Source organism: Pseudophryne corroboree, chromosome 1 (genome assembly GCF_028390025.1).
Source record: "Pseudophryne corroboree isolate aPseCor3 chromosome 1, aPseCor3.hap2, whole genome shotgun sequence".
Classification (NCBI taxonomy): Eukaryota; Metazoa; Chordata; class Amphibia; order Anura; family Myobatrachidae; genus Pseudophryne; species Pseudophryne corroboree.
Window position 1 is genome coordinate 375,056,475 of NC_086444.1, and position 25,353 is coordinate 375,081,827.

At 45.3% G+C, this 25,353-nt stretch overlaps 1 protein-coding gene across 3 annotated transcripts in view; it reads right to left on the bottom strand.

Annotated features, from left to right (window-relative positions):
- Positions 1-2,290: 2,290 nt before the first annotated feature.
- Positions 2,291-25,353, bottom strand: part of CABP1 (calcium binding protein 1) — an 80,576-nt gene continuing 57,513 nt past the window's right edge. For all 3 annotated transcript variants that reach the window (XM_063913110.1, XM_063913111.1, XM_063913112.1), the window contains 4 exons: positions 5,919-6,062; positions 4,749-4,858; positions 4,396-4,543; positions 2,291-4,020 (listed from right to left, as the gene is read on the bottom strand). In XM_063913110.1, coding sequence (XP_063769180.1) covers positions 3,995-4,020; positions 4,396-4,543; positions 4,749-4,858; positions 5,919-6,062 — 428 coding nt within the window. In that variant the 3' untranslated portion in view covers positions 2,291-3,994. The remainder of the gene's footprint in view (positions 4,021-4,395; positions 4,544-4,748; positions 4,859-5,918; positions 6,063-25,353) is intronic.

Sequence of the window (25,353 nt, forward strand, 5' to 3'; positions counted from 1 at the left end):
CCTTTAGTACATATCGAGAAGTGATATCTACAGTGATTGGATAGTTTTAATTTGGCCCCCTTATCTTCCCGTAGCACATGTCTCTCTGAGGGTCTATGCCCCTCCTTCCTCAGACAGCTTTTCATATTCCACCAGTTTTGACCTATGGATTTAAAAAAGCAACAGAGATAAAAGTAAAATGAATCTGGTCATATTCAGTGCGATCTGGGCAAGATATTAGCACCCAGAATAGCCTTGCAATATGTATTATATGTATTATAGTGTACCCACGGGGACAGGAGCTCTGAAAGGAGCCCATTCCTATGATGTGCTCTGGGTACTAACAGAGGGTCCTGCACATGCGTGGTCCGGCTGACGGTACTGGGAAACCCTGTGCAAGCTAATTATGCAATGTGTAGCACATAGGCTACAGTGAGCTAACACCGTTTTCAGATGGCATTAGCTACGGGGACCAATCCTGGTACATCTGGCAGCATTGCATCTCCCATAGAAGCCTATGGAAGCTGTTGCTGCAGGTGGGAATGGAGGGATCGCAGCAAGATATCGTCTGCAGTCCCTCTGCAATACATTTGGGATATACTAAATATATAGGACAGGTGGGCGTGGGTGCTACCACCAGGCAGAAGGGGTCTCTGGCCTTCTATTGTGTATGTAAATACACAGCATTAGGTATACATGGGAGGGGTCCTATATATTGGTTTTAATTAGGTTCCAGACATTTCTTAGGGGCCCTATACACTAGCCGACCCGCCGCCGAGCTGCCCGACGGCGGATACGGCCGACGAGCGACCCGGCGGCGGGGGGGCAGTGACGGGGGGAGTGAAGTTTCTTCACTCCCCCCGTCACGCGGCTGCATTGAAGTGCAGGCAAATATGGACGAGATCGTCCATATTGGCCTGCATGCACAGCCGACGGGAGACCAGCGATGAACGAGCGCGGGGCCGCGCATCGTTCATCGCTGGAGTCTCCACACTGAAAGATATGAACGAGTTCTCGTTCATTTATGAACGAGATCGTTCATATCTTTCTAAAAATCGGCCAGTGTGTAGGGCCTATTAGACTGCATGCAGAGCAAGGTGAGTCCTGCACAAATGTATATTGGATTATCAGATGGGGGTGCATTTCCGGGGTGTGGGTCCCCCTGGACTGTTGTGGCTGTTTCGCCTCAGGGGCAACACATATTAACACATATTTACTTTTATCCCTATCGTGTGTTTTGTTTCAATGTAATTCATTTCCTACCTTCACTTTTCACTACTTTACCTCTCACTACTTTATCTCTCACTTCATTACCTCTCACTAATTTACCCCTGCTCTATTCAGCAGCCTCTCTCACTAAACTATTTTTCACTTTTTCACTATATATTTTTTAACTTTTGTGTTGCCCTGGGATCACTCAGCTGCTTCACTTTGCGGGGTCCCGCGCCCTTGATTTGTACCCCCCAAAATGTTAGGGATTTGCCCGACTAATGAGGTCACCTGGATGCGGTGGGCAAGCCGTTACTTATGGCCATAACTATGCGAAGAACCTCGCTCAAAATGCAAAGTTTTATTGCAATGATTATTATTAATAAATTGGTAATGTTTGAATTGTGCACCTGCAACCTTTTTCTCTGTATGCAGTCCTCCTGGAGAGGGTCATGTTGGGAGGAATGATGTCGTCAGTTTGACCCTGTCGACATTATCATAATGAGCTGATGACTGTCGACAAGTCATACCACACCTGGATAAGTGGCTGCACACAACATAGATCTGCTTGGCTACAATAGTTTTATACTGACCATTACAACTAGCTTTATTTAGTTAGAATTAGCATGCTTCCTATGCGGGAACAACTAGCTACATTTGTAAGTCTGACTGCAATGTGTGAGGTTGTAAGCAGCCCAGACTGGAATTGAGAACCTCTAGTGCAGAGGTTCTCAAACTCGGTCCTCGGGGGCACACACAGTGCATGTTTTGCAGGTAACCCAGCAGGTGCACAGGTGTATTAATTACTCACTGACACATTTTAAAAGGTCAACAGGTGGAGCTAATTATTTCACTTGTGATTCTGTGAGGAGACCTGCACAACATGCACTGTGTGTGCCCCCGAGGACCGAGTTTGAGAACCTCTGTTCTAGTGCAACAATCAAGTGCTTTTGCAGCATGGAAATTAATGTGCTCCCTTCCATGTACCATAGAAAGTCCCTAACATTCTGCCCTTACCACCTCTTTATCTAATTTCAACAATCTTGATCACAAAATGAAATCTCGTCTTTGCTTTGTAAAAACAATTATGGTTGAAGCGTCATTTGTTTATATAACAATTTATTTTGTTTTACTTCTTTTAATGCATTGTATTAACAGCAACATACTATATACAGACCAACTATTTTAATGAAGGATTTGAAATGACATTTCAGCAAAAAAAAAATTTGGTTTAAAAAAAAAAGAAAAAGAAAATCTTTGTGATGGCTGGTGAGAGTTACAGAGACACAATTTCCATGAATTGTAACGGAATATAATATGTATTTCGCCAAATCACTTGGGAAAAGAACTTGTGCTATACAATGTTGATGTGTTTGTGTGCATCAGTGCAGTTACAGCCGTAAAGCATAAATGTGAAGGGAGTACAAGGTAAAAGATGCATGCACATACAATACACAGATATGATTGCATTGGACCATTAACGATGCAGTTGGCACTGTTGGTTTTTTTAAAACCAGACCATTAAAACCATTAAATCAAGTAGAATACTGGATGGGTAAATGAATACGTTCATCATAAGACACAAAACACATAAATATACATACACACAGTATTCAAAGTACAAGTATAATATAAAGGTAAGTAGTGCAGGAGGAAGTATAACGGAACGACTAGGATAACGAAACCCGGAAGTCATGTACAATATGTAACATGCAATTCCTTCTGTAATATAAGTGTCTGTAAGCATAATAGGGGCAACAATTTACCACGTTTTCCTTGTCTCTCACATACTAAAGACACAAACTACCCTGAGAACTGTGGTGGACATCTTGGTAATGTGAATGGCCTGTTCAAGGCTGAAGGTTACACTGTCTTATTTCATGAAGCAGGGAACCTTTATGATCTCAAAAACCATTGAGAGAAATGATATTGACTCTTTTGTCAGGAGACAGTATAATTAATGATATTTAAAAATCTCAGATTCTGGTTGTGAATAAAGAACTTAGATGTCTTGGTTTGGTTTATTCAGCTACAGAAACACCTTAGCTTTGGTGTCCTATGGTCACAGCTATCTACTATATGCCTAGTGTCATATGATTAGTTTACCTGCGAAGGAAATGTGGTAGAACCATGTTGTGCCTTCTGACCCCCCCCCCCCCTCTATAATGTGTTCTACCTTTAGCATTATTATTCATCATGCTATTAAATACCCGTCAACTGCTAAATTGCTTATTTTCCTTTTTTCTTAGATCATCAGATGATTCTAAGGTGACTATTTGGTTGGATGAGTGTAGAGAACCCCAGTGTATCCATATCTCTGCTCATAGCTGAATTCTACACATCACATTTTTCTTTCACTGTTAGTCCACAAGATTATTGATGAATATTAGACATCCTGAAAATTCCGGGAAGAAAACTCTATTCTATTATTGCACAAATCCTCTATGAGATAAGTCACATGAAGGGTGCCAGTTCATGCACACACAGGGTTGTCTTTCACATCAGTCTGTAGGCTCCTTTATGCCACCCAACAGTCAGAAAGTTGCCCCATGCAGGGTATCACATTTATAGGTGTGGGATGGCACATAATGAGTCAGAGCAGCAGGAGTAACAGGAAGAATGCTTTATCCCATAATAAAAATACTGAGAAGCGGCATGGGCACAGCACCTCCAGGGTAGGGACAATATGGCTGTTGTGGACACTGCCCTGCCAAGTCCATGACTTTACTGGGTGGACTAAGTCACAGCTTCACCAAAAAGGTGCATTCAGATCAGATGGGTGTCATAGATGCTACCTCCCCAGAACTCAGCGAGACATCATACGGACAAACTCTAGCAAAAAAAGAAAGAAAGAAAAAAGTAAGTTAAAACAAAAAAGAGTACAACCCTCAGTATAATAACCAACCATCATGAGAGACAGAACATCTGACAAACCTATCTGCCTATCTATCTATCTATCTATCTATCTATCTATCTATCTATCTATCTATCTATCTATCTATCTATCTATCTATCTATCTATCATCTATCTAATCTTTATAACTGACTAGTCAACACATCCAAAACTAATGCAGATTCTGAAAGTTTTTTATTTTTCCTCTGGAATGTGTAACACCTTCAGCTGATGATAATATGTAGAGGGGCCTCCCATCATCATCACCTATATAAAGTTATAATAACAGTTATAGGTATACAAATTATGCTCACCTTCAAAGTCCACTTGTCCATCTCCATTGAGATCAACATCACGAATTATATCTTCAATGTCCCTGTGACCAACCTGTTGTCCAAGCAGCTTTTTCATGGCCTCCCGTAATTCAGTTGTACTGATCTCTCCATCCCCGTTGGTGTCAAACTGAATACAGATGTGCAGTATACTTTATTTATTAATGTGAGGGCTATTTATTAATGTGATGTGTAATTTATTCAGTAGTAAGACCTAAACAGTTATACATAAAATAAAAATAGCCATAATTTCCTGATACATTCCCTTTTAGATTTTAATCACAGGCAAAATAGGCCACAGGAGTCAGATGGTCAGTTATAAAGGATCCTCTCACCTCCTTGAAGGCATCACGAAGCTCCTTCACACCAATCATATCAGCTGTCTCTGCAAGAAGCTTAGGACCCATAAGCTCCACAAAATCATCAAAGTCCACATGTCCTCCAACTTTACATAATAGAAACATGAGAAAATAACAGTGGTGAATTATTAAATAATTATTTTTATAGTACATATGGTGTATGACATACTGTGAAATTCCAGGGATGTTACAAAGCCACAGCAGACATTTGTAATAGGCATAGACATCAGAAGCTGATGGTTAGCAAAAAAAATTTTTTCAAGAGTTTTTGATCTTTGCCAGACATAAGAGGCATCTTTCTGATGCCCATCCGATCACTGTTTTTTTTTTCCAGCTGCGCACAATCAGAATTAGTGGCCGCAGTTAAGCTAATGTGAGTACGCAGGAAGCTCTGTTTCTGCGTATGCACACAGTATAAACAATTATGTTTATACCATCAAATGGCTTTAAATATGATAGCTAGTAGCCATTGCATCCCTTCATTTTATGGGGGTCATTCCAAGTTGATCGCTAGCTGCCGTTGTTCGCAGCGCAGCGATCAGGCTAAAAATCGGCATTTCGGGGCATGCGTACGGGCCGCAGTGCGCATGCGTGACGTACTTTCACAAAAAACTATGCAGTTTCACACAAGGTCTAGCGACGCTTTTCAGTCGCACTGCTGATCGTTGAATGATTGACAGGAAGTGGGTGTTTCTGGGTGGTAACTGACAGTTTTCCGTGAGTGTGCTAAGAAACGCAGGCGTGTCAGGCAAAAACGCAGGCGTGCCTGGGGAAACAGGGGAGTGGCTAGCCGAACGCAGGGCGTGTTTGTGACGTCAAAACAGAAACTAAACAGACTGAAGTGATCGCAAGGAAGGAGTAAGTCTGCAGCTACTCTGAAACTGCTTGAAAATATTTTGCCGCCGTTCTGCGATCCTTTCGTTCGCACTTCTGCTAAGCTAAGATACAGAGGGAGGCGGCTTAGCATTTGCACTGCTGCTAAAAGCAGCTAGCGAGCGAACAACTCGGAATGAGGGCCTATGTCGGAAGCCGAGCAAACATTTGATGCCAGGCTTCTGATGTCCATCCCTATGTGAGTTATTGCAGATATTATGCCATGTATCTGTCATAGGTTGAAAGGTAGGTTATAGGTTGGTCCTGACTCACGGTTCATATTGATTTGTTGAGACAGTTCTATTAACTCCATCTCCGTTGGCATGTATCCCATGGTCCTCATACAATCGCCTAGGTCCTTGCAGCTGATGTATCCATCTTTGTCTTTGTCAAACTCCTTAAAGGCTTCCCTAAGTTCTGTAGAAAACAACTTAATTAGTACAATATTTTTAAACAGACTGAAACTTTAACATCAGGAACTTTTCACATGGACTCATTTGAACTCGGCTACGAATGTTAAAGTCTAAGCAATTTCTCAGTTGCAAGCAGTGGTGAGATTTCAACAATGTGTCCTCGAGTTTTAAACAACAATTTTTTTTAAGGCAAAAACCAAGTTAGAAACTAGTTCTGCTTTAAATCTTGTCACCGCCAGCATCTCACAAACTGTTACATTTGGGCTGTAGTCTCTCTGGTTATGAGGAGGCAGGGAATCTAATCTAATGTAATCAGGTGATTATACAGCATTGTGCCATCAGCCAAGTAGAGACCTATTTACAGTTAAACTGAAATTATGCGTGTCCAGTATGTGCACCAAACAGATATCATGTGTCAGAGGCAAAATGTGTGACCACCTATTATGATTTCACTCTATTTTATAGACATTTTATCATAACATGGTACCGTTGACGGGTGTAGTTGTATGCTGGTCATCGGGAGCCTGGCCGCCGGCAAACTGAAGTCCACCCCCGTCAACACCATCTTTTTTCATCCATATTTTTACAGAATTCCTTACCCGTGCCAGTTTGTGTATTTTCATTGTAGATATGAACAATTATCTATATTCGGATCAGAATATGCACATTCACCTACTGTATTCAATATTCTTGCTCTTCAGCTATCTTAAGCTGGGTACACACTGGCGTGACGGGGATTCATTCTGACATAGGAACCAATCCTCGTCAGCCCAAATTGCCCCCACCACGCTGGGGCGACTTTAATGAAGGACCATGTTCTGTCCTTCATAAACATAACACAGGATGCTAGAGATGGACGCTTGGTTTGATGTGCAATGCATCAAACCAAGCGTCTTTCGCATGCGACTGTGGAAGTGCGCAATCCTGGGAAGACACTGAGCGATGTAAGCAATAAGTCGCTCCAAAACTGCATTTTGGAGCGACACACTATACGATACCAACCTGCATGACCATCATATAGTGTGTACACCCAATCTATCCTTTACACCCATCATTCATTGCATTGTCCAATTTGATGTGCTGCACATAAGATGGGGTGATTCCATAAACACATGTAACGATATATCACGTTGACGTATGACGGATCATGTAGTGTGTACGGTGATTCGGTATACATGATTACAGTGTGTCGCTGCGTCACACCATCGTTCAGGTGGTACCTAGCTTTACTCCACACTAGAGATGAGCGGGTTCGGTTCCTCGGAATCCGAACCCGCCCGAACTTCATGTTTTTTTTCACGGGTCCGAGCGACTCGGATCTTCCCGCCTTGCTCGGTTAACCCGAGCGCGCCCGAACGTCATCATGACGCTGTCGGATTCTCGCGAGGCTCGGATTCTATCGCGAGACTCGGATTCTATATAAGGAGCCGCGCGTCGCCGCCATTTTCACACGTGCATTGAGATTGATAGGGAGAGGACGTGGCTGGCGTCCTCTCCATTTAGATTAGAAGAGAGAGAGTGAGATTGATTTGAGACAGAGACACTTGATTTACTGGAGCTTAGGAGTACTGTAGAGAGTGCAGAGTTTAGTAGTGACTGACCACAGTGACCACCAGACAGTGCAGTTTTATTTAATATAATCCGTTCTCTGCCTGAAAAAAATGATACACAGTGACTCAGTCACATACCATATCTGTGTGCACTGCTCAGCCCAGTGTGCTGCATCATCTATGTATATATCTGACTGTGCTCACACAGCTTATAATTGTGGGGGAGACTCGGGAGCAGTGCCAGTTATAGGTTATAGCAGGAGCCAGGAGTACATATTATTAAAATTAAACAGTGCACACTTTTGCTGCAGGAGTGCCACTGCCAGTGTGACTGACCAGTGACCTGACCACACTGACCACCAGTATAGTTAGTAGTATACTATATTGTGATTGCCTGAAAAAGTTAAACACTCGTCGTGTGACTTGTGTGGTGTTTTTTTTTTATTCTATAAAAAACTCATTCTGCTGACAGACAGTGTCCAGCAGGTCCGTCATTATATAATATATACCTGTCCGGCTGCAGTAGTGATATATATATATTTTTTATATCATTATTTATCATCCAGTCGCAGCAGACACAGTACGGTAGTTCACGGCTGTAGCTACCTCTGTGTCGGCACTCGGCAGTCCATCCATAATTGTATACCACCTACCCGTGGTTTTTTTTTCTTTCTTCTTTATACATACATACTACATCTCATTATCAACCAGTCTATATTAGCAGCAGACACAGTACAGTAGTCCACGGCTGTAGCTACCTCTGTGTCGGCACTCGGCAGTCCGTCCATAATTGTATACCATCTACCCGTGTTTTTTTCTTCTTTCTTCTTTATACATACATACTACATCTCTTTATCAACCAGTCTATATTAGCAGCAGACACAGTACAGTAGTCCACGGCTGTAGCTACCTCTGTGTCGGCACTCGGCAGTCCATCCATAATTGTATACCACCTACCCGTGGTTTTTTTTTCTTTCTTCTTTATACATACATACTACATCTCATTATCAACCAGTCTATATTAGCAGCAGACACAGTACAGTACGGTAGTCCACGGCTGTAGCTACCTCTGTGTCGGCACTCGGCAGTCCGTCCATAATTGTATACCACCTACCCGTGGTTTTTTTTTCTTTCTTCTTTATACATACATACTACATCTCTTTATCAACCAGTCTATATTAGCAGCAGACACAGTACAGTAGTCCACGGCTGTAGCTACCTCTGTGTCGGCACTCGGCAGTCCATCCATAATTGTATACCACCTACCCGTGTTTTTTTTTTCTTTCTTCTTTATACATACATACTACATCTCTTTATCAACCAGTCTATATTAGCAGCAGACACAGTACAGTAGTCCACGGCTGTAGCTACCTCTGTGTCGGCACTCGGCAGTCCATCCATAATTGTATACCACCTACCCGTGGTTTTTTTTTTCTTTCTTCTTTATACATACATACTACATCTCTTTATCAACCAGTCTATATTAGCAGCAGACACAGTACAGTAGTCCACGGTTGTAGCTACCTCTGTGTCGGCACTCGGCAGTCCATCCATAATTGTATACCACCTACCCGTGGTTTTTTTTTTCTTTCTTCTTTATACATACATACTTCATCTCTTTATCAACCAGTCTATATTAGCAGCAGACACAGTACAGTACGGTAGTCCACGGCTGTAGCTACCTCTGTGTCGGCACTCGGCAGTCCGTCCATAATTGTATACCACCTACCCATGGTTTTTTTTTCTTTCTTCTTTATACATACATACTACATCTCTTTATCAACCAGTCTATATTAGCAGCAGACACAGTACAGTACGGTAGTCCAGGGCTGTAGCTACCTCTGTGTCGGCACTCGGCAGTCCGTCCATAATTGTATACCACCTACCCGTGGTTTTTTCTTTCTTTCTTCTTTATACATACATACTACATCTCTTTATTAACCAGTCTATATTAGCAGCAGACACAGTACAGTAGTCCACGGCTGTAGCTACCTCTGTGTCGGCACTCGGCAGTCCATCCATAATTGTATACTAGTATCCATCCATCTCCATTGTTTACCTGAGGTGCCTTTTAGTTGTGCCTATTAAAATATGGAGAACAAAAATGTTGAGGTTCCAAAATTAGGGAAAGATCAAGATCCACTTCCACCTCGTGCTGAAGCTGCTGCCACTAGTCATGGCCGAGACGATGAAATGCCAGCAACGTCACCTGCAGCGCATTCATAATAAGTCAGTGACAAGTTCAAAAACTTGGGCCGACAGCGGAAGCAGTCCACTGACCAGTAAATCCCTTCCTCTTGTAACCAAGCTCGCGCAAACCACACCACCAACTCCCTCAGTGTCAATTTCCTCCTTCCCCAGGAATGCCAATAGTCCTGCAGGCCATGTCACTGGCAATTCTGATGATTCCTCTCCTGCCTGGGATTCCTCCGATGCATCCTTGCGTGTAACGCCTACTGCTGCTGGCGCTGCTGTTGTTGCTGCTGGGAGTCGATGGTCATCCCAGAGGGGAAGTCGTAAGACCACTTGTACTACTTCCACCAAGCAATTGACTGTCCAACAGTCCTTTGCGAGGAAGATGAAATATCACAGCAGTCATCCTACTGCAAAGCGGATAACTGAGGCCTTGACATCCTGGGTGGTGAGAAACGTGGTTCCGGTATCCATCATTACTGCAGAGCCAACTAGAGACTTGTTGGAGGTACTGTGTCCCCGGTACCAAATACCATCTAGGTTCCATTTCTCTAGGCAGGCGATACCGAAAATGTACACAGACCTCAGAAAAAGAGTCACCAGTGTCCTAAAAAATGCAGCTGTACCCAATGTCCACTTAACCACGGACATGTGGACAAGTGGAGCAGGGCAGGGTCAGGACTATATGACTGTGACAGCCCACTGGGTAGATGTATGGACTCCCGCCGCAACAACAGCAGCGGCGGCACCAGTAGCAGCATCTCGCAAACGCCAACTCTTTCCTAGGCAGGCTACGCTTTGTATCACCAGTTTCCAGAATACGCACACAGCTGAAAACCTCTTACGGCAACTGAGGAAGATCATCGCGGAATGGCTTACCCCAATTGGACTCTCCTGTGGATTTGTGGCATCGGACAACGCCAGCAATATTGTGTGTGCATTAAATCTGGGCAAATTCCAGCACGTCCCATGTTTTGCACATACCTTGAATTTGGTGGTGCAGAATTTTTTAAAAAACGACAGGGGCGTGCAAGAGATGCTGTCGGTGGCCAGAAGAATTGCGGGACACTTTCGGCGTACAGGCACCACGTACAGAAAACTGGAGCACCACCAAAAACTACTGAACCTGCCCTGCCATCATCTGAAGCAAGAAGTGGTAACGAGGTGGAATTCAACCCTCTATATGCTTCAGAGGTTGGAGGAGCAGCAAAAGGCCATTCAAGCCTATACAATTGAGCACGATATAGGAGGTGGAATGCACCTGTCTCAAGCGCAGTGGAGAATGATTTCAACGTTGTGCAAGGTTCTGATGCCCTTTGAACTTGCCACACGTGAAGTCAGTTCAGACACTGCCAGCCTGAGTCAGGTCATTCCCCTCATCAGGCTTTTGCAGAAGAAGCTGGAGACATTGAAGGAGGAGCTAACACGGAGCGATTCCGCTAGGCATGCGGGACTTGTGGATGGAGCCCTTAATTCGCTTAACAAGGATTCACGGGTGGTTAATCTGTTGAAATCAGAGCACTACATTTTGGCCACCGTGCTCGATCCTAGATTTAAAGCCTACCTTGGATCTCTCTTTCCGGCAGACACAAGTCTGCTGGGGTTGAAAGACCTGCTGGTGAGAAAATTGTCAAGTCAAGCGGAACGCGACCTGTCAACAACATCTCCTCCTTCACATTCTCCCGCAACTGGGGGTGCGAGGAAAAGGCTCAGAATTCCGAGCCCACCCGCTGGCGGTGATGCAGGGCAGTCTGGAGCGACTGCTGATGCTGACATCTGGTCCGGACTGAAGGACCTGACAACGATTACGGACATGTCGTCTACTGTCACTGCCTATGATTCTCTCACCATTGAAAGAATGGTGGAGGATTATATGAGTGACCGCATCCAAATAGGCACGTCACACAGTCCGTACTTATACTGGCAGGAAAAAGAGGCAATTTGGAGGCCCTTGCACAAACTGGCTTTATTCTACCTAAGTTGCCCTCCCACAAGTGTGTACTCCGAAAGAGTGTTTAGTGCCGCCGCTCACCTTGTCAGCAATCGGCGTACGAGGTTACATCCAGAAAATGTGGAGAAGATGATGTTCATTAAAATGAATTATAATCAATTCCTCCGTGGAGACATTCACCAGCAGCAATTGCCTCCACAAAGTACACAGGGTGCTGAGATGGTGGATTCCAGTGGGGACGAATTGATAATCTGTGAGGAGGGGGATGTACACGGTGATATATCGGAGGATGATGATGAGGTGGACATCTTGCCTCTGTAGAGCCAGTTTGTGCAAGGAGAGATTAATTGCTTCTTTTTTGGGGGGGGGGTCCAAACCAACCCGTCATATCAGTCACAGTCGTGTGGCAGACCCTGTCACTGAAATGATGGGTTGGTTAAAGTGTGCATGTCCTGTTTATACAACATAAGGGTGGGTGGGAGGGCCCAAGGACAATTCCATCTTGCACCTCTTTTTTCTTTTCTTTTTCTTTGCGTCATGTGCTGTTTGGGGAGGGTTTTTTGGAAGGGCCATCCTGCGTGACACTGCAGTGCCACTCCTAGATGGGCCCGGTGTTTGTGTCGGCCACTAGGGTCGCTTATCTTACTCACACAGTCAGCTACCTCATTGCGCCTCTTTTTTTCTTTGCGTCATGTGCTGTTTGGGGAGGGTTTTTTGGAAGGGACATCCTGCGTGACACTGCAGTGCCACTCCTAGATGGGCCCGGTGTTTGTGTCGGCCACTAGGGTCGCTTATCTTACTCACACAGTCAGCTACCTCATTGCGCCTCTTTTTTTCTTTGCGTCATGTGCTGTTTGGGGAGGGTTTTTTGGAAGGGACATCCTGCGTGACACTGCAGTGCCACTCCTAGATGGGCCCGGTGTTTGTGTCGGCCACTAGGGTCGCTTATCTTACTCACACAGTCAGCTACCTCATTGCGCCTCTTTTTTTCTTTGCGTCATGTGCTGTTTGGGGAGGGTTTTTTGGAAGGGACATCCTGCGTGACACTGCAGTACCACTCCTAGATGGGCCCGGTGTTTGTGTCGGCCACTAGGGTCGCTTATCTTACTCACACAGCGACCTCGGTGCAAATTTTAGGACTAAAAATAATATTGTGAGGTGTGAGGTATTCAGAATAGACTGAAAATGAGTGTAAATTATGGTTTTTGAGGTTAATAATACTTTGGGATCAAAATGACCCCCAAATTCTATGATTTAAGCTGTTTTTTAGGGTTTTTTGAAAAAAAAACACCCGAATCCAAAACACACCCGAATCCGACAAAAAAAATTCGGTGAGGTTTTGCCAAAACGCGGTCGAACCCAAAACACGGCCGCGGAACCGAACCCAAAACCAAAACACAAAACCCGAAAAATTTCAGGCGCTCATCTCTACTCCACACCCATTACAGCCAATTTTATCAACTATTAAATGCATTGCACAGAAGTAAAACATATACACATAGCCAAACAGAGCAGAAATGTTAAACATTCTTACTAATCCTTGCTGAGTACTGTAATCAGGGCTGGTGCTAGGGTGCTCAGCCCCCCCCCCCCAGCCCCCTGCAAACTATAAATCTGCGCCCTCCCATGCTTCACAAAGGGTCAGCACGCGCCAGAGGCGCGCGTGAGGAAAAGAGTTATGGTCTCACAAGGAAGGGGGGGACAGTACCTCCATTTCGAATCTTATTCACACTACACCGCACGTAGTAGTGCTGCTCATTCACATAATGCCCCCAGTAGTACTGCTACATATACACATAATGCCCACAGTAGTGCTACTTATACATACTGTATATTGCCCACAGTAGTAGTGCCACTTATACACATAAAGCCCCCAGTAGTAGTGCCACTTATACACATAATACCCACAGTAGTAGCACCCCTTAAACATAATGCCCCCCAGTAGTAGCATTCTTATTCATAATGCCCACAGAAGTGCTGCCTTTACATAATGCCCCCCTGTAGTAGCATCCTTATACGTAATGCACCTCAGTAGTAGCGTCCTTATACGTAATGCCCCCAGTAGTAGTGTCCTTATATGTAATACCCCCGAGTAGTAGCGTCCTTATACGTAATGCCCCACACTAGCAGCATCCTCATATATAATGCCTGCCAGTAGTAGCGTCCTTATACGTAATTCCCGCCAGTAGAAGCGTCCTTATACGTAATGCACGCCTGTAGTACCGTCCTTATACGTAATGCCAGCCAGTAGTAGCTTCCTTATACGTAATGCCCCCCAGTAGTAGCGTCCTTATACGTAATGCCCCCAGTAGTAGCTTCCTTATACGTAATTACCCCCCACTAGCAGTGTCCTTATACGTAATGCCCACCAGTAGTAGGGTCCTTATACGTAATGCCCGCCAGGAGTAGCATCCTTATACGTAATGCCCGCCAGTAGTAGCATCCTTATACGTAATGCACGTCTGTAGTACCGTCCTTATACGTAATGTCCGCCAGTAGTAGAGTCCTTATTCGTAATGCCCCCCAGTAGTAGCGACCTTATACATAATGCCCGCCTGTAGTAGCGTCCATAAGCGTGATGCCCGCCAGTAGTAGCGTCTTTATACGTAATGGGCGCCAGTAGTAGAGTCCTTATACGTAATTACATAATGCCCACCAGTAGTAGCGTCCTTATACATATTGCCCGCCTGTAGTACCGTCCTTATACATTATGCCCACCTGTAGTAGCATCCTTATACGTAATGCCCGCCTGTAGTATGTCCTTATACATAATGCCCGCCAGTAGTATAGTCCTTATACGTAATGCCCGCCAGTAGTAGCGTCCTTATATGTAATACTCCCGAGTAGTAGCGTCCTTATACGTAATGCCCCACACTAGCAGCGTCCTCATATATAATGCCTGCCAGTAGTAGCGTCCTTATACGTAATGCCTGCCAGTAGTAGCATCCTTATACGTAATGCCCGCCAGTAGTAGCGTCCTTATACGTAATGCACGCCTGTAGTACCGTCCTTATAAGTAATGCCGGCCAGTAGTAGCTTCCTTATACGTAATGCCCCCCAGTAGTAGCGTCCTTATACGTAATGCCCCCAGTAGTAGCGTCCTTATACGTAATACCCCACAGTAGTAGCGTCCTTATACGTAATGCAGATTCCTTATACGTAATTACCCCCCACTAGCAGTATCCTTATACGTAATGCCCGCCAGTAGTAGGGTCCTTATACGTAATGCCCGCCAGGAGTAGCATCCTTATACGTAATGCCCGCCAGTAGTCGCATCCTTATACGTAATGCACGTCTGTAGTACCGTCCTTATACATAATGCCTACCAGTAGTAGTGTCCTTATTCGTAATGCACCCCAGTAGTAGCGTCCTTATACACAATGCCCGCCTGTAGTAGCGTCCATAAGCGTGATGCCCGCCACTAGTAGCGTCTTTATACGTAATGGGCGCCAGTAGTAGAGTCCTTATACGTAATGCCCAACAGTAGTAGCGTCTTTATACGTAATGGGCGCCAGTAGTAGCGTCCTTATATGTAATACTCCCGAGTAGTAGCGTCCTTATACGTAATGCCCCACACTAGCAGCGTCCTCATATATAATGCCTGCCAGTAGTAGCGTCCTTATACGTAATGCCTGCCAGTAGTAGCATCCTTATACGTAATGCCCGCCAGTAGTAGCGTCCTTATACGTAATGCACGCCTGTAGTACCGTCCTTATAAGTAATGCCGGCCAGTAGTAGCTTCCTTATACGTAATGCCCCCCAGTAGTAGCGTCCTTATACGTAATGCCCCCAGTAGTAGCGTCCTTATACGTAATACCCCACAGTAGTAGCGTCCTTATACGTAATGCAGATTCCTTATACGTAATTACCCCCCACTAGCAGTATCCTTATACGTAATGCCCGCCAGTAGTAGGGTCCTTATACGTAATGCCCGCCTGGAGTAGCATCCTTATACGTAATGCCCGCCAGTAGTCGCATCCTTATACGTAATGCACGTCTGTAGTACCGTCCTTATACATAATGCCTACCAGTAGTAGTGTCCTTATTCGTAATGCACCCCAGTAGTAGCGTCCTTATACACAATGCCCGCCTGTAGTAGCGTCCATAAGCGTGATGCCCGCCACTAGTAGCGTCTTTATACGTAATGGGCGCCAGTAGTAGAGTCCTTATACGTAATGCCCAACAGTAGTAGCGTCCTTATACGTAATGCCCCCTGTAGTAGCGTCCTTATACATAATGCCCACCAGTAGTAGCATCCTTATACGTAATGCCCGCCTGTAGTATATCCTTATACATAATGCCCGCCAGTAGTATAGTCCTTATACGTAATGCACGTCTGTAGTACCGTCCTTATACGTAATGCCCACCAGTAGTAGTGTCCTTATTCATAATGCCCCCCAGTAGTAGCGTCCTTATACACAATGCCCGCCTGTAGTAGCGTCCATAAGCGTGATGCCCGCCACTAGTAGCGTCTTTATATGTAATGGGCGCCAGTAGTAGAGTCCTTATACGTAATGCCCACCAGTAGTAGCGTCCTTATACGTAATGCCCCCTGTAGTAGCGTCCTTATACATAATGCCCACCAGTAGTAGCATCCTTATACGTAATGCCCGCCTGGTAGTATATCCTTATACATAATACCCACCAGTAGTATAGTCCTTATACGTAATGCCCGCCAGTAGTAGCGTCCTTATACATAATGCCCCCCAGTAGTAGCGTCCTTATACACAATGCCCGTCTGTAGTAGCATTCATAAGCGTGATGCCCGCCACTAGTAGCGTCTTTATACGTAATGGGCGCCAGTAGTAGAGTCCTTATACGTAATGCCCGCCAGTAGTAGTGTCCTCATACGTAATGCCCCCTTGTAGTAGCGTCCTTATACATATTGCTTGCCTGTAGTACCGTGCTTATACATAATGCCCGCCAGTAGTAGCATCCTTATATGTAATGCCCGCCTGTAGTATGTCCTTATACAAAATGCCTGCCAGTAGTAGAGTCCTTATATGTAATGCCCGCCAGTAGTAGCATCCTTATACGTAATGCCGCACACTAGCAGCATCCTCATATATAATGCCTGCCAGTAGTAGCGTCCTTATACGTAATGCCCGCCAGTAGTAGCGTCCTTATATGTAATGCACACCTGTAGTACCATCCTTATACGTAATGCCGGCCAGTAGTAGCTTCCTTATACGTAATGCCCCCCAGTAGTAGCGTCTTTATACGTAATGCCCCCAGTAGTAGCGTCCTTATACGTAATTACCCCCTACTAGCAGTGTCCTTATACGTAATGCCCGCCAGTAGTAGGGTCCTTATACGTAATGCCCGCCAGGAGTAGCATCCTTATACGTAATGCCCGCCAGTAGTCGCATCCTTATACGTAATGCACGTCTGTAGTACCGTCCTTATACGTAATGCCCGCCAGTAGTAGTGTCCTTATTTGTAATGCCCTACAGTAGTAGAGTCCTTATACACAATGCCCGCCTGTAGTAGCGTCCATAAGCGTGATGCCCGCCAGTAGTAGCGTCTTTATACGTAATGGGCGCCAGTAGTAGAGTCCTTATACGTAATGCCCACCAGTAGAAGCATCCTTATATGTAATGCCCCCTGTAGTAGCGTCCTTATACATATTGCCCACCTGTAGTACCGTCCTTATACATAATGCCCACCTGTAGTAGCATCCTTATACGTAATGCCCGCCTGTAGTATGTCCTTATACATAATACCCCCCAGTAGTAGCGTCCTTATACACAATGCCCGCCTGTAGTAGCGTCCTTAAGCGTAATTCCCGCCAGCAGTAGTGTCTTTATACGTAATGGCCGCCAGTAGTTGAGTCCTTATACGTAATGCCCGCCAGTAGTAGCGTCCTCATACGTAATGCCCCCTTGTAGTAGCGTCCTTATACATATTGCCCGCCTGTAGTACCGTGCTTATACATAATGCCCGCCAGTAGTGGCATCCTTATATGTAATGCCCGCCTGTAGTATGTCCTTATACATAATGCCTGCCAGTAGTAGAGTCCGTATATGTAATGCCCGCCAGTAGTAGCGTCCTTATACGTAATGCCCCCCTGTAGTAGCGTCCTTATACATATTGCCCGCCTGTAGTACCATCCTTATACATAATGCCTGCCAGTAGTAGCATCCTTATATGTAATGCCCGCCAGTAGTAGCGTCCTTATATGTAATACCCCCGAGTAGTAGCGTCCTTATACGTAATGCCCCACACTAGCAGCGTCCTCATATATAATGCCTGCCAGTAGTAGCGTCCTTATATTTAATGCCTGCCAGTAGTAGCATCCTTATACGTAATGCCCGCCAGTAGTAGCGGCCTTATACGTAATGCACGCCTGTAGTACCGTCCTTATAAGTAATGCCGGCCAGTAGTAGCTTCCTTATACGTAATGCCCCCCAGTAGTAGCGTCCTTATACGTAATGCCCCCAGTAGTAGCGTCCTTATACGTAATACCCCACAGTAGTAGCGTCCTTATACGTAATGCAGATTCCTTATACGTAATTACCCCCCACTAGCAGTATCCTTATACGTAATGCCCGCCAGTAGTAGGGTCCTTATACGTAATGCCCGCCTGGAGTAGCATCCTTATACGTAATGTCCGCCAGTAGTAGCGTCCTTATACGTAATGCACGTCTGTAGTACCGTCCTTATACGTAATGCCCACCAGTAGTAGTGTCCTTACTCATAATGCCCCCGAATAGTAGCGTCCTTATACACAATGCCCGCCTGTAGTAGCGTCCATAAGCGTGATGCCCGCCAGTAGTAGCGTCTTTATACGTAATGCCCACCAGTAGTAGCGTCCTTATACGTAATGCCCCCTGTAGTAGCGTCCTTATACATAATGCCCACCAGTAGTAGCATCCTTATACGTAATGCCCGCCTGTAGTATATCCTTATACATAATGCCCGCCAGTAGTATAGTCCTTATACGTAATGCCCGCCAGTAGTAGCGTCCTTATACATAATGCCCCCCCAGTAGTAGCGTCCTTATACACAATGCCCGCCTGTAGTAGTGTCCTTAAGTGTAATGCCCGCCAGCAGTAGCGTCTTTATACGTAATGGCCGCCAGTAGTAGAGTCCTTATACGTAATGCCCGCCAGTAGTAGCGTCCTCATACGTAATGCCCCCTTGTAGTAGCGTCCTTATACATATTGCCTGCCTGTAGTACCGTGCTTTTACATAATGCCGCCAGTAGTAGCATCCTTATATGTAATGCCCGCCTGTAGTATGTCCTTATACATAATGCCTGCCAGTAGTAGAGTCCTTATATGTAATGCCCGCCAGTAGTAGCATCCTTATACGTAATGCCGCACACTAGCAGCATCCTCATATATAATGCCTGACAGTAGTAGCGTCCTTATACGTAATGCCCGCCAGTAGTAGCGTCCTTATACGTAATGCACGCCTGTAGTACCGTCCTTATAAGTAATGCCGGCCAGTAGTAGCTTCCTTATACGTAATGCCCCCCAGTAGTAGCGTCCTTATACGTAATGCCCCCAGTAGTAGCGTCCTTATGCGTAATACCCCACAGTAGTAGCGTCCTTATACGTAATGCAGATTCCTTATACGTAATTACCCCCCACTAGCAGTATCCTTATACGTAATGCCCGCCAGTAGTAGGGTCCTTATACGTAATGCCCGCCTGGAGTAGCATCCTTATACGTAATGCCCGCCAGTAGTAGCGTCCTTATACGTAATGCACGTCTGTAGTACCGTCCTTATACGTAATGCCCACCAGTAGTAGTGTCCTTACTCATAATGCCCCCGAGTAGTAGCATCCTTATACACAATGCCCGCCTGTAGTAGCGTCCATAAGCGTGATGCCCGCCAGTAGTAGCGTCTTTATACGTAATGGGCGCCAGTAGTAGAGTCCTTATACGTAATGCCCACCAGTAGTAGCGTCCTTATACGTAATGCCCCCTGTAGTAGCGTCCTTATACATAATGCCCACCAGTAGTAGCATCCTTATACGTAATGCCCGCCTGTAGTATATCCTTATACATAATGCCCGCCAGTAGTATAGTCCTTATACGTAATGCCCGCCAGTAGTAGCGTCCTTATACATAATGCCCACCAGTAGTAGCGTCCTTATACACAATGCCCGCCTGTAGTAGTGTCCTTAAGTGTAATGCCCGCCAGCAGTAGTGTCTTTATACGTAATGGCCGCCAGTAGTAGAGTCCTTATACGTAATGCCCGCCAGTAGTAGCGTCCTCATACGTAATGCCCCCTTGTAGTAGCGTCCTTATACATATTGCCTGCTTGTAGTACCGTGCTTATACATAATGCCCGCCAGTAGTAGCATCCTTATATGTAATGCCCGCCTGTAGTATGTCCTTATACATAATGCCTGCCAGTAGTAGAGTCCTTATATGTAATGCCCGCCAGTAGTAGCGTCCTTATACGTAATGCCGCACACTAGCAGCATCATCATATATAATGCCTGCCTGTAGTAGCGTCCTTATACGTAATGCCCGCCAGCAGTAGCGTCCTTATACGTAATGCCCGCCAGTAGTAGCGTCCTTATACGTAATGCATGCCTGTAGTACCGTCCTTATACGTAATGCCGGCCAGTAGTAGCTTCCTTATACGTAATGCCCCCCAGTAGTAGTGTCCTTATACGTAATGCCCCCAGTAGTAGCATCCTTATACGTAATTACCCCCCACTAGCAGTGTCCTTATACGTAATGCCCGCCAGTAGTAGGGTCCTTATACGTAATGCCCGCCAGGAGTAGCATCCTTATACATAATGCCCGCCAGTAGTCGCATCCTTATACGTTATGCACGTCTGTAGTACCGTCCTTATACGTAATACCCACCAGTAGTAGTGTCCTTATTTGTAATGCCCCCCAGTAGTAGCGTCCTTATACACAATGCCCGCCTGTAGTAGCGTCCATAAGCGTCATGATCGCCAGTAGTAGCGTCTTTATACATAATGGGCGCCAGTAGTAGAGTCCTTATACGTAATGCTCACCAGTAGTAGCATCCTTATATGTAATGCCCCCTGTAGTAGCGTCCTTATACATATTGCCCACCTGTAGTACCGTCCTTATACATAATGCCCACCTGTAGTAGCATCCTTATACGTAATGCCCGCCTGTAGTATGTCCTTATACATAATGCCCGCCAGTAGTATAGTCCTTATACATAATGCCCCCCAGTAGTAGCGTCCTTATACACAATGCCCGCCTGTAGTAGCGTCCTTAAGCGTAATTCCCGCCAGTAGTAGTGTCTTTATACGTAATGGCCGCCAGTAGTAGAGTCCTTATACGTAATGCCTGCCAGTAGTAGCGTCCTCATACGTAATGCCCCCTTGTAGTAGCGTCCTTATACATATTGCCCGCCTGTAGTACCGTGCTTATACATAATGCCCGTCAGTAGTAGCATCCTTATATGTAATGCCCGCCTGTAGTATGTCCTTATACATAATGCCTGCCAGTAGTAGAGTCCTTATATGTAATGCCCGCCAGTAGTAGCGTCCTTATACGTAATGCCCCCCTGTAGTAGCGTCCTTATACATATTGCCCGCCTGTAGTACCATCCTTATACATAATGCCTGCCAGTAGTAGCATCCTTATATGTAATGCCCGCCAGTAGTAGCGTCCTTATATGTAATACCCCCGAGTAGTAGCGTCCTTATACGTAATGCCCCACACTAACAGCGTCCTCATATATAATGCCTGCCAGTAGTAGCGTCCTTATACGTAATGCCTGCCAGTAGTAGCATCCTTATACGTAATGCCCGCCAGTAGTAGCGTCCTTATACGTAATGCACGCCTGTAGTAGCGTCCTTATAAGTAATGCCGGCCAGTAGTAGCTTCCTTATACGTAATGCCCCCCAGTAGTAGCGTCCTTATACGTAATGCCCCCAGTAGTAGCGTCCTTATATGTAATACCCCACAGTAGTAGCGTCCTTATACGTAATGCAGATTCCTTATATGTAATTACCCCCCACTAGCAGTATCCTTATACGTAATGCCCACCAGTAGTAGGGTCCTTATACGTAATGCCCGCCTGGAGTAGCATCCTTATACGTAATGCCCGCCAGTAGTAGCGTCCTTATACGTAATGCATGTCTGTAGTACCGTCCTTATACGTAATGCCCACCAGTAGTAGCATCCTTATACGTAATGCCCCCTGTAGTAGCGTCCTTATACATAATGCCCACCAGTAGTAGCATCCTTATACGTAATGCCCGCCTGTAGTATATCCTTATATATAATTCCCGCCAGTAGTATAGTCCTTATACGTAATGGCCGCCAGTAGTAGCGTCCTTATACATAATGCCCCCCAGTAGTAGCGTCCTTATACACAATGCCCGCCTGTAGTAGTGTCCTTAAGTGTAATGCCCGCCAGCAGTAGCGTCTTTATACGTAATGGGCGCCAGTAGTAGAGTCCTCATACGTAATGCCCCCTTGTAGTAGCGTCCTTATACATATTGCCTGCCTGTAGTACCGTGCTTATACATAATGCCCGCTAGTAGTAGCATCCTTATATGTAATGCCCGCCTGTAGTATGTCCTTATACATAATGCCCGCCAGTAGTAGAATCCTTATATGTAATGCCCGCCAGTAGTAGCGTCCTTATACGTAATGCCGCACACTAGCAGCATCATCATATATAATGCCTGCCAGTAGTAGCGTCCTTATACGTAATGCCCGCCAGTAGTAGCGTCCTTATACGTAATGCACACCTGTAGTACCATCCTTATACGTAATGCCGGCCAGTAGTAGCTTCCTTATACGTAATGCCCCCCAGTAGTAGCGTCCTTATACGTAATGCTCCCAGTAGTAGCGTCCTTATACGTAATTACCCCCCACTAGCAGTGTCCTTATACGTAATGGCCGCCATGAGTAGGGTCCTTATACGTAATGCCCGCCAGGAGTAGCATCCTTATACGTAATGCCCGCCAGTAGTCGCATCCTTATACGTAATGCACGTCTGTAGTACCGTCCTTATACGTAATGCCCGCCAGTAGTAGTGTCCTTATTCGTAATGCACCCCAGTAGTAGCGTCCTTATACACAATGCCCGCCTGTAGTAGCGTCCATAAGCGTGATGCCCGCCAGTAGTAGCGTCTTTATACATAATGGGCACCAGTAGTAGAGTCCTTATACGTAATGGCCACCAGTAGTAGCATCCTTATATGTAATTTCACCTGTAGTAGCGTCCTTATACATATTGCCCACCTGTAGTACCGTCCTTATACATAATGCCCACCTGTAGTAGCATCCTTATACGTAATGCCCGCCTGTAGTATGTCCTTATACATAATGCCCGCCAGTAGTATAGTCCTTCTACATAATGCCCCCCAGTAGTAGCGTCCTTATACACAATGCCCGCCTGTAGTAGCGTCCTTAAGCGTAATTCCCGCCAGCAGTAGTGTCTTTATACGTAATGGCCGCCAGTAGTAGAGTCCTTATACGTAATGCCCACCAGTAGTAGCATCCTCATACGTAATGCCCCCATGTAGTAGCGTCATTATACATATTGCCCGCCTGTAGTACCGTGCTTATACATAATGCCCGCCAGTAGTAGCATCCTTATATGTAATGCCCGCCTGTAGTATGTCCTTATACATAATGCCTGCCAGTAGTAGAGTCCTTATATGTAATGCCCGCCAGTAGTAGCGTCCTTATACGTAATGCCCCCCTGTAGTAGCGTCCTTATACATATTGCCCGCCTGTAGTACCATCCTTATACATAATGCCTGCCAGTAGTAGCATCCTTATATGTAATGCCCGCCTGTAGTATGTCCTTATACATAATGCCTACCAGAAGTAACGTCCTTATATGTAATGTCCCCCAGTAGTAGCGTCCTTATTAGTAATGCCCGCCAGTAGTAGCATTCTCATACGTAATGCCTGCCAGTAGTAGTGTCCTTATATGTAATGCCCGCCAGTAGTAGCGTCCTTATACGTAATGCCCCCCAGTAGTAGCGTTTTTATACGTAATGCCCGCCTGTAGTACTGTCGTTATATGTAATGCCCGCCAGTAGTAGAGTCCTTATACGTAATGCCCCCCAGTAGTAGCGTCCTTATATGTAATATCTCACAGTAGAAGCATCCTTTTGCATAATGCCCACCTGTAGTACCGTCCTCATACGTAATGCCCCCCAGTAGTAGCGTCGTTAAATGTAATTCCCCCCAGTAGTAGCATCCTTATACGTAATGCCCCCAATAGTAGCGTCCAGAATGCGCACACACACACACACACACACACACTTCACACACACACACACACACACACACACACACACACACACACACACACACACACACACACACCATACACACACTGGCGTTTCTCCGCCTCCAGACCGGTGTCAGCGGCTTCCTCAGTATCATGACACTGAGGAAGCTGCTGACACCGGTCTGGAGAAGGAAAAACGCATTTGCACAGGACAAGACACCGTTATACATCATTGCAGCAATCATCTGCCTGTTTTATACATTGTGGAGCCAGCCGGGTCATCACTTGTATGCTATGCCCCAGTGCTAAGGGGAAGAGACATCAGGAGTCCATAAACCAGCATGTGAACCCAGGTGAAGCTGTCCATCATCACAGCAACAGGGAGAGGTACTATTGTTTGGGTGCAGTGCACAGTGCACCCTAAGTGCTTGCTGGACTAACCATATGCTGCAGTGCATGAGTATACTCAAGATAATACTGGCTGCTTTTTAGGGCAAAGTGCAATTCTGGAGTGCCAGCTGGCCTTTTATATGCTGCTTTGCATGTTTACTAACTGCTTTCTGGAAGAAAAATGCCTATTGTTTAGAGTAAGCTGCATGTTGAATAAACTTGCTTGATTAACCCAGGATAATATGCCCTACATTGGAAAGCTCCTTTGAGACTGAAATTGATTAGTATAACCATCTCAAATACACAGGATTAAATGAGAACTTGTCCTGTGGTATTGGTGGTGAAAATTTTAAGGGCTCAATTGTGTTAGTACTTTTTATATTGCATTGTATTTATTTTATTTATGTGAAACTGATCGGTATCTATATATTATGATGTATGTTTATATGTTTTAAATATTGGATAAAATTGAGATCAAAGTAAAAAAGCGCTGTCTCATCTTTTTTGTATAGTTCTTGCGTTTTGTGGTATTTGGGATCAAATCCTCGAGATCAGCTGCTTTTACTTTGATTTATGACGGCGCCATGTGTATATTTGTAATAGAGATTTTGGTATTCTTTTTGTACCACTGGGCTGCACATGCGATCGCACACTTGCAAAGCTAAAATACACTCCCCTGTAGGCGGCGACTATCTGATCGCAGCGCTGCAAAAAATAGCTAGCGAGCGATCAGGTCTGAATTACCCCCATAATGCACTCCACCCATTACATTAGTATTCCTACACTCATACCACTGTATTCTGTATTACCAGTCTCCCACATTCCATCCTACTTTCTTACAATACAGCCGTTTAACTTCAACCAAACATTACGGTAATAATCTCTGCCTCCACCTTGTATCATATCTCAGACCAGGGTCAGACTGGCCCATAGGGGTACAGAGGAAACCCCGGTGGTCCCCACTGCCTGAGGTTCCACCACCTCCTCCTAGGTATCAGGTTTTAGACTGT